Source organism: Sinocyclocheilus rhinocerous, unplaced genomic scaffold (assembly GCF_001515625.1).
Source record: "Sinocyclocheilus rhinocerous isolate Xijiao unplaced genomic scaffold, SAMN03320098_v1.1 scaffold1506, whole genome shotgun sequence".
In the NCBI taxonomy this organism is placed as follows: domain Eukaryota; kingdom Metazoa; phylum Chordata; class Actinopteri; order Cypriniformes; family Cyprinidae; genus Sinocyclocheilus; species Sinocyclocheilus rhinocerous.
The window spans coordinates 6,765-17,417 of NW_015658506.1; the positions used below are offsets into that span (position 1 = coordinate 6,765).

Below are 10,653 nucleotides of genomic sequence, written 5' to 3' on the forward strand. Positions count from 1 at the left end.
AAATGATCATATCATATTAATATCTAATTTTGCGCTGCTGAATCAACATTTTCTTTGTAAAATATCATGATACTAGTACTTACTACAGAAAGTCTCAATCTATACATGAAGTACAGGCACTAAATTATCCATTAACATATCTTTACAATTGTCATTGTAGACAGTATTTTAAACATCATTCAGCATACAAAACATAATGTATTTTGAAATTACTGTAAATCTTACTAATACTATTATTTGGATCAATTCAATAATTAAAATGTTAAGTCCATTTAATTAAGTTATGTTAAGTCCACCTTTTTAATCTAGATGAACCTGAGTAAATTGCATTGTTTAATTGAGTACCATATTACTAACTGTACCCCATTTCTCATCACTGTCACAAATTTCCAAGAAAGTCCTTGTTTTGAGGTTACAACAAGACTGCGTTAGAGAAATACAAATTACAAATCATAAGTATGTGGAATATCTCTCATCTTCACTCTGATATCCATCTACACAGTGTTCCTCAAGGAGTTTAATGAGAGTTGCCAGTGTGCTATTTGGATCCAACAAAGTCACTAGAGGGACATTCACACCTCTTTCATTATAGATAAGATTCTGCAGAGTCATGGCTAACATTGAGTCAATGCCTAAATTGAAAAGTTGAACATCATCATTCAGCTCATCCATCTCAATACCAGTCGTTTCAGTAATCATGAACCTCAGATAATCATGTGGTGAGGATGATTTCTTGGGTTGTTCAGGTTTAGTGAAATTTACTCCAGCTTTACTAATAGCTTCCTGTGCTATTTTGAACAAGCGTACATTCAGTGTTTTGTTCTGACTGAGAACGTTATTCCAGTTGTTTTTAAAATTGAATTTGCATACAACCTGTTGAGGTTTGTTGATCAAGAGGCACTGCTCAAGACTTTCATGGATTTCTGGAATCTCCAAAAGCATGATTCCCCTTGCCTCCAGAAATTTTTGGACATTGACTTTGTTCAACAAAAGACCAAGATTCAAAGCTCCCCAATTAATGGACTGTCCAGAAAGCCCAATGTTTCTGCGATACTGACAGAAGGTGTCCAAGAATGTATTAGCCGCAGCGTAATTAGTTTGTGAGGCATTGCCAATGAAGGCAGCGATGGAGGAATAGCACACAAAGTAATCCAGATTACACTGTAAGGTAGCACGGTGAAGGTTAATCACTCCATTCACTTTTGGCCTCATGACTTTCTCAAAAAGAGTTTTGTCAAGATGTTCAATCAGCCCATCGTGCAGGACAACTGCACTGTGGAATATCCCTTTGATGGGACAGGATGGAAATAGTTTTCCAATATTATCGATTGTCTGGTCCACTTGCTTAGATATAGAAACATCACACGGCAGAGACTTAATGACAGAACCATAATGGGAACTGACCTGACTTATCTCTTGTTGCATCAGAGGGTTTGGGTTGCTCCTAGACAGAATGACAATGTTTCCTCCTCCTTTCTGAGCAATGAACTTTACTGTCTCAAAGCCCAACCCTGTTAGACCACCTGTGACAATGTAGACTGAATTTGCCTTGAATAGACTGTGTCTGGGCACCACTGGAATGTCAGACAGCTGGTTCTTGGCTTTACTGTTCAGAATGATAATGGGTAGGATGTGGCATCTGAAGTATGATTGGGATTCTTTTACAGACAGAAGACCAGTGTCTTGAGATTTTACTCTTTGAGCAGCTGTTGTGTCAAAAGACAAGGACTTTCTGTCCAAATGCATGGATTTCAGCCAGCGGTAGATGTGTGGCATTTGCGTTTGCAGAGACCCTTTTTGCATTATCTGGGACATGAGGAGGGCATGGAAGCGGGCTTCCTCATTAGTACCTCGGAATGTTGTAGTATTGAATGGAAATTCTGTCTTGTTGTCATAGACAAGAACAATGTCTTTGATGCCTCTAACACTGCTAGCTCTTTCTGCGGTTTCTACATTATAAGGAGGTAGAAGAACAGCTCCCACAACCTCACGAAAATCACAAGACAGCTGATCAGCCTGTGTGCTAACTCTGACATTCCATCCTGATCTGTTTGCAATAGCAATTAACACATTCATCAAAGCTGAGTCAGGAACGGTGGAGAAAATACCCAGTTTCCATTGCTGTTTAGCTTCGGGCAAAGCCTCATGCAAGATCTGCCAAGCCAGTACCATGTAAGAGACACAAGGGATTTTGTTCAGGAATGAAAGACTTTTTGCTTTGTAGCAAACAGCTGCTGGGAGAACTACTTTAGAAGTGGCAACCACAGGGTAACAAGACACAATGTGATCACCAACTTTAAATTTCCTGACATCCTTACCTACAGCTGTGACAGTGCCACTGAAATCAAGGGCTAAGAGCTTATGGTTTTCATTTGTGTGCTTGTTCCAATACAATGTCTGACCATAATTCAGGTCAGGAATGCTGACTGGAAAGTAATCTGATGAATGAACACCGATTTTACTGAGATGAAGCTCAATATGTTTATCTTTAATCGGTTCAATGGATTTATCCATTTGAGCCGCTGACACATTTGTCATTTTATATGGGTCAGATGTTTGCAAGATGAAGACTTCTTCTTCAAACATGTGAAGGTTTCTTGAAGAGATTGCTATGGTTGGCAAATGTGTGTGGGTGATTTCGGGTTTGAGAATTTTGCCCTCTTTCACTACTAGCTCTGGGTATTTGTTACAGGGGTATGATCTGAGGACCTGAACAAAAGCATTGATGTCTTCAAAAGACACAGATCCCATGTCAATCAGCTGGAAGGAAAGTTCTGGCAACTCAGCTGCACATGCTCTTGTCATGCCTGACAGAACAAACCCTGGGTTTATGTGGTCCACTAAGGTCTCAGATGACCTATAGGTTATTACTCTGATAACACCTGGGAAATCAAGTGCTTTAAGATATCGGACAAGCTTTCGGAAAATCTCACAACACCCCACCATACTGTCTAAGACCTTCTCTGATTCGAGGGAGGTTTGGTATGCATCACCCCACATGAACAAAATTTCCTGGAAGTATTTCTTTACATTTGAAATTTTCAGTTTTGACAAAAGGAGTTCAACTCCATCTTCTAACAGTATGTTACCTTTTGAAGAAGGCACATATCTAGATGTTGGGTCCAAGTACTGTTGCAAAGCTTTAGAAATTCCTACCTGGTCAGAAAATACCAATGCCTTAATCTGTGTATCAAACTTGGCAACTTCAGAGATGACACTGAAATTGTTGTGGAAGAAGTACTCCTTGACTACTTGGGGACGACTTCCTAGCATTATGATCTTCACATGCTTCAGTTCAACTAACACCCTACCCTGTTTGTTAGCTAAGCAGCCACACACGTCAAAATCATCTTCTCCAACATTTACTGCTCTCAGATATACAACCATCTCCTCTTGCAATGGTTCAAATACGGTCAGGCTGCCTATTTGCGCAGGATATTGGGGTCTTGTTGATACACCCCCTATAGTTGCAAGAACAAGTTGCATGACGTAATCCAAAACCACAGGGTGAAGGTGATAGTCATGTAACTGAGGCAGTAATTCCTTTGAGACCTTCACAACAGACATAGCCTCTCTAAATTCTTCCCCACAATAAACATCTGCATTATTTCTGAAGACAGACCCATACTCAAATCCTGCCTGACTTAGAAGTTTGTAGAGTTCTTCAGTAGTCATGTGGAATGTGCATCTTTTGGAAATACAGTCTAATGAAATGAACTGTTCTTCAGGCGTCCTACCTGGTTTTGCTTCTACTGTGCCAAATGCATAGACTGCAGAAGTAGACTGTATTTTGAAGTTACATGTGTTATCAGCCAAATGGTCTGAACGATCCAGCTGTATGTTTATTTCTGGGGCCTTCTGGGTGAAAACGAATGGATTCTGGAATGTTACGCTGAGCTGCAGGGAACTTAGTGGAACCTTAGGTTTTGCATATTCCATATAAGTTGCTAAACCCAACTCTGCATAAAACGCCCCAGGAATGATAGAAACACCACTGTGTTTGTGTTCCTGCAGGAAAGCCACTGATTCAGATGATAAATCACAGCTGAACAATGAACTGTCTGTACCCGTTTGTGTAGCTACTGGATGGTTGCCAGTGGGACTGATCAACTGCAAATTTAAAGCAAAGATATCACTCTTCACGTCATCAAAATGGTATCGTGGGTAGGGAATTGGTTCGGTCTCAAAACCTTTGTAGAACATTTCCCAGTCCACTTTGACCCCAAGTTCAAACAGTTTGGAAACGGCTGCAAGCATTGTCTCGTGCTCTTTATCAGGCTGCACTGAGGGAATCACAGTGAAGTCCTTTCCCAGAGTCTCAGTGATGTACCTCTGCAAAGATCTTTTTGGACCAATTTCAACAAATATCACACTCCTTTTGTTTTTAGCTGCAGACTTTACAGCTTGTTCAAATTCAACTGGTTCTCTGACATTCTTTGCCCAGTATTCACCAGTAATGAAATCTGAGGAACACAAACTAACACCTGTCACTGTTGAAAACAATTCTGTCTCCAAATTATGTGCCTGCAATGAGCCTATACTCTCTTTCACTTTGGATAAAATGGGATCCATCTTGTGACTGTGGTATGCTGCAGGTACATCTAAAATGCGAAGGAACAAATCTTTTCCACTGGCTGAGTTGCTCAAATTCTGATGCAATCTGTCAATGTCATCTGCATCTCCTGAGAGGGTACAAGACTGAGGGCTATTATAAGCAGCCAGACAAACCTTTCCTGAATGAGATTTTTCAAGAATTTTCAAGACTTCAGAAACAGCCATATTACTGATTACCAACATCTTCCCTCCTGTCACAGTGCATTGCAAAGAACTGCGATAGTGGATGACTTTCACTGCATCTTCAAGTGACAGTAAACCAGAACAATGAGCTGCAGCAACCTCTCCAATAGAGTGCCCCAAAACAGCATCAGGACTGATTCCCCAGTGTTTCAGAAGTTTAACAACAGCAACCTGAATACCAAACAGAAGAGGCTGGACAATCTTTGGATCAGACAGATCTGCACTTTTCTCATACTCACTTTCAAGCATCTCTATCAGATTTAAACTTCTATAGCTTCGTAACAGAGTTTCAATCTTCACGATTTCCTCTCTGAAAACTGGCTCTTGTTTAAGGAGCTGCTTGCACATACCCTGATATGTAACACCATTGCCACAAAACACAAAAACTAGCTTGGAATCTGTCCTTGACAGTACAATTTTTCTCTCTACAGAAACAGAAAGTTTCTCTTGCAGATCTGCTAATGATGATGTTTGAAATACTCTTCTGTATTTGTGTTTCAAGTGACTTCTTCTACATGCGGATGTGTACAGTAAAGCCTGTAGATCCAATATTTTCCCTGCGCTGATCTGTTCTGCAGTATCTTCAATAATATTTTTCATGGATATTTCTGAGGCTGCAGAGACCACAAAATACCGATGGGATTTGCTTATCAGCTGAGCTTTTGGCTTTTTTGATTGCACATATTGTCTGACAAGTGCATGTGCATTTGTTCCACCAAACCCAAAATTATTGATTCCTGCTGACCTCTTTCCTCTGCAGTCACTGATCCATTTTTCTGCTGTGGTGGGGATTTTCATATTGAGAGATTCAAAGTCTATGCTGGAGTTTTCCATGGAGTGGAACAATGATGGCACAATGGTTTCGTGCTGCATCATCAAAAGAACCTTTATGAGCCCTGCAACACCTGCAGCAGATTCTGTGTGTCCAATATTGCTTTTAACAGAACCAAGAATGAGTGGTCCTGACTTTTGAGGTCTTGCTTTGGCAATGACCTTTGAGATGCTACCTGCTTCTATTGGATCTCCAACTGGAGTCCCAGTCCCATGAGCCTCAATGTACTGGACACTAGTCAGGTCAGTCTCTGTTGAGTAGATTTTTCTAAGCAGCTCCTCCTGCTGTACCATGGATGGTTTGGTGATTGGACTAACGCTGTGGCCATCTTGATTTACTGCAGTTTTGCTGACGATACCCCAAATATGATCATGGTCTTCAAGAGCCTGTCAAAATCCAAACAACATATGTTTCTTGCATTAGTTTATCATTAGGTACATTGCTGTCACAGAGCCATGTTTATATGAGACAATCTTTTTATTTACTTTTTTCAGAGGTTTTAATAGAATGACCCCGCATCCTTCTCCTCTGCCATATCCGTTTGCTTTGCTGCTGAACGGCTTACTCGTTCCATCAGAGGAGATCATTTTTGCCTTAGAGAGAGTTACAAAAAGGGTCGGCTCCAATATACAGGTCACACCACCACACAAGGCCATATCACAATCTCCTGTTGAGTGGAGTACAAATAAACACAAAACTTAAGGGGGTGGGGGCAACCTAATGGCTAATAATTGGTTTGATTAATTCAAAAGCAAAACATACATGAAACATCTAATGTCTTTAGTAGGGATGTAACGATGCACCGTAAGCTGGCTGAAAATCTATACAAATATGTGAAGATTCAAATTGGTTGAGATGTTAAATGAATTGCAATGCAATTGGGGGTAGGAGTTTATATGAATGTATCTCTGAGGGGAACTGACTGTCTTTAGAAAAGTTTAGACTTTTTGCCTCTGTATGATGTATGTGTCATAAGCACAGGGTTGCTTTGTTTACAGCGGTAACCAAGGAAACACAAATACAAAGGAATTATACAATCTAATTTAGATTAAAAACTGCTCATGCTGCATGTATGTTGCATGTACGCTGCATGTATTGTAATTAAAATACAGGTGTTGCCTCTTTTTTTAATGGAAAGAGCACCGGCAAAGCCTTAGGTTATATATATATTATGTTTTTATTTATATTAACATATTTTCTTTTATTTATTTGTTATTTATTTATTTGATTTAGGGTTTGTTTAAAAAAATTCTATTTAGTTTTGTTATTTGACATATTTAAATTACATAAAGAAATGTTCAGCATTTTGTCTAAGCAGACCAGAATAAAAGAAGAACTTTTAAAATTTATAATTGGTCTTAAATCTCATTTTGTTAAAAAAAATTTGTGAGAAAATCGTATTGTTAAAATCAGTATTGTGAATAATATCGCATCGTGAGTTGAGTGAATCATTCCATCCATATTCTTTAGCACAGTAGAGTATATTAGTACACATGCAATATACAGTACAGGTGCATGTCAATAAATTAGAATGTCGTGGAAAAGTTAGTAATTCAACTCAAATTGTGAAACTCGTGTATTAAATAAATTCTTAATACACGAGTTTCACAATTTGAGTTGAATTACTGAAATAAATGAACTTTTCCACGACATTCTAATTTATTGAGATGCACCTGTATATCGACAATCTTCTTTTAAAATGTGCAAATATGTTGATCCACAGGGTTTGCATGCATATTTTTGAAGACTACCTTGTTTTATGGCTTGACAAGCTAAGTGAAGGGCGACGAGGGATGAGGAGCAGGCACAGTCAATGGACAGTGAGGGGCCAGTGAAGTTGAAGATGTATGAGATGCGGTTGGCAGCTATGCTCATAGCGGCACCAGTGGCATTGGTGTGGTCTATGTGTTTTGGATTGATCCTCACACTTGCCAGCTCAAAGTCTCTGTTCATTAGGCCTGAAAAACAAGCAAACAAAAAACATGTTAGCTTAGATCCCTCTTGTGAACTGGGGAATCATGGAAAAAATCTATGTGCTACCTAACAACTCATTTTAACCAGAGGTTGCTCGGAAGGTACTTCCCATGCAGCAAGTGCATATACTTTTTCACTGGGATGAAAAGACATCAAAAGTTACTTTTTTATTTATATTATATTTAGCTTGAATGTTACCCAAAAATACTCCTGTTCGCATTCCACTGGCGTTTTCCATTGGTATCCCAGCATCCTCTAGGGCCCTGTAGGTGCACTGCAACAAAAGTTTGTGCTGAGGGTCCATGGTGATTGTTTCAGCTTTAGTGATGCCGAAGAACTTGTGGTCAAACTCGTTCAAGCTACACAGAATAAAAGGTAATGGGATTATTGCAAAGGAAGCTGTTAAAATTGCCACAACATTAACAACAACTTTGAAATAAGAGCGTAAGGTTTATCTGTTAGTCAGGTGCACAAAAGTTATGTTCATTATTATAGAAATCAGTAGACAAAGGGCGCATTTTTTTTTCAGAATCATTATCATCGCTGATAGGAAGGAAACATTTAATACTGTAGCATTTTAATTGAAAGAAGCTTACATCATGCAAACGTGTGATATAAAATGTTACCCTATACATTCACACTATGCTAGAAAATAGATAAAACGAAATAATACTTTTAAATCTTGGCTTACATACATTTCTACATATGCCATGTGTCATGCCATAACATCATTAGGAACTAAGATCTAACAACAGACAAAAGTGTTTTTCTCTCACTCTCCGACTCCATAAAGGCTGCCGTGTAATTTGCACCCTGACTAAACATTTAAAGAATTTAGCGGAAGCATTTAAATAATCCTGTGAATGCACTTGAAGAAAGCAGAATCAAATCATTAATCGAATCGCACCAAATTTAATTGTGAATCGTCTCGAATTGAATCATTCTGAATTAGCAAAAATGTTTCTTGAATTGAATCGAAAACCTCTGAATCGTGAATCTAATCGATTCGCTGCCTACCCAAAGATTCACAGTCATAACAGTCCACATTCTGCACTACGTTCAAAGACTTCTAGACCACACCAGAGCATTGTGTTATATGGACTGATGTATTGAACTTTTGTGATATTAAATTGTTCCTGTGTTTGAAAGAGATGAGACAATTATTTACTATTGGCCATGTACACCAGGGGTGTATTCCAGGAAGCAAGGTTAACTTACCGTCAAATATATCCTGAACTCTCAGTTGATTAACCCAAACCTTGCTTACTAGAGGTATGCTGGTTCCAAAAACGCATCCGGGAGTAAGTTCAGTCGACTCAGAATATGTTCACGGTTAACACACAAGACATTCTCAACAGAACGATGGATTGACGAGTCACTATGGAAACGGACGATAACTGGTGGCTGTGCAATCATTTTTCTAAATTTTCATTTTGTCTTTAATCTTTAATCACTCTAACCCTAATCACTGAGAATAAAAATTATATTGTTTGTTTGATGCTGAATAATAATACATATGATAATGTATTACGAAATTTTATAGAAAACGTCCTATTGCAAAAATAAAATTAAATAAAAAAACATTTGAATGCAGATCCATGTGTGAGATGACAATAAATTAAATATAATAAATATATTAGAATAATTAAATCTTGTTATAATAGTACTTTATAATTAATATATATCGAAACAACTTAAATTTTTACCTTATATTAGTTATAATAGCGCTTAAAAACATATAATATATATATATATATATATATATATATATATATATATATATATATATATACACAGAGCGGTAGAGATCTCACATGAACATGTCACCATTTTTCTCAGTAAATATATTTCTAAAGGTGCTGTTGACATGAAATTTTCAATTACATAACAAAAATTTATGTAATGTTAGTAATGTAGTAATTAATGTAGTCAGTAATGTAATCCATTACATTACACATTTTAGGCTATGTAATCAGACTACTTTTAGATTACTTTTGTCCTAACTCGATTATCAGATTGATTTGAATAGGATAATCTTGTACCATAATGATGTAAAAATACAAAGAGTAAGAAAATATATTCCATTCATTGTAATTAACAACATGAAATGTATTAAACATTATATTACATCAAGGTTTCCCAAACTGGGGTTCGTAAAGGAACTGCTGGGGGTTTGTGAGTTTAATGAAAAGCTAACAATTAATTAAATCATAAATAATGTAAAATTAAAATAACTAATTTTAAAATAACAATCAAATTAAAACACTTACTAAAAAATTTTATATTTTGAGTTTACCTGCATGCCATATGACCATAAACCAGCGTCAGAGAACTGTTAACATGCGAATGTGATAATTATTAAAATATTTATTTTAAAATCTCAGGGGTACTTAAAGGGGTCCTTGACTATGATTTCACTTTTTTAACTTCAGTGGTTAACATGTTCCTGTTTGAGCATAAACAACATCTGCAAAGTTCAATGCAAAGGGAGATATTTTCTTTTACAGAATTTGCTTTTTAAGGCCTACAACAAATGGCTGGGCTGGTAGGGACTACAACGAGCTTCTTCCTTGGTTTGTGATATCACAAACCCTAAAATTTACATAAACCCTGCCCCGGGAGCACACAATCACAACACACTGGCCCAGCTAACCAATCTGAGCCCATTTCTGAGGAAGGGGCTTCATAGAAAAAGGAAGTCAGCAGACTGATTTTAGGAGAACGGAAACAGTGGTAAAATATATGAAAAATAATGCAATTTTTAAAAAAACGAAGCATGAATATGTGTTACAGTGCCCCCAATAAACACAATCAAGCCTTCGAAAATAGCTAGTTATCCACCCCTTTAAAGTAAATACATTAGGTGAAAGAGGTTCAGGTGACAAAAAGTTTGGGAATGGCTGCATTACATGTAAATAATGAGTTTAAAGTAGGGATGCACCGAATTTTCGGCCACCAAAAATTATCGGCCGAAAATGGTAAAACGGCCGAAATAACGAGCCGAAAAAAAAATAAAAAAAATAATAATATATATATATATATATATATAT

The 10,653-nt window shown here is 37.5% G+C and overlaps 1 protein-coding gene across 1 annotated transcript in view; it reads right to left on the reverse strand.

Annotated features, from left to right (window-relative positions):
* Window positions 1-332: 332 nt before the first annotated feature.
* The window catches only part of fasn2 (fatty acid synthase 2), a 25,015-nt gene continuing 14,694 nt past the window's right edge, over window positions 333-10,653 (reverse strand). The window contains exons 4-7 of the mRNA XM_016530529.1: window positions 7,802-7,962; window positions 7,381-7,587; window positions 6,115-6,296; window positions 333-6,015 (exon numbers count right to left, since the gene is read on the reverse strand). Of these exons, the coding sequence (XP_016386015.1) occupies window positions 451-6,015; window positions 6,115-6,296; window positions 7,381-7,587; window positions 7,802-7,962 (6,115 nt within the window). The 3' untranslated portion in view covers window positions 333-450. The remainder of the gene's footprint in view (window positions 6,016-6,114; window positions 6,297-7,380; window positions 7,588-7,801; window positions 7,963-10,653) is intronic.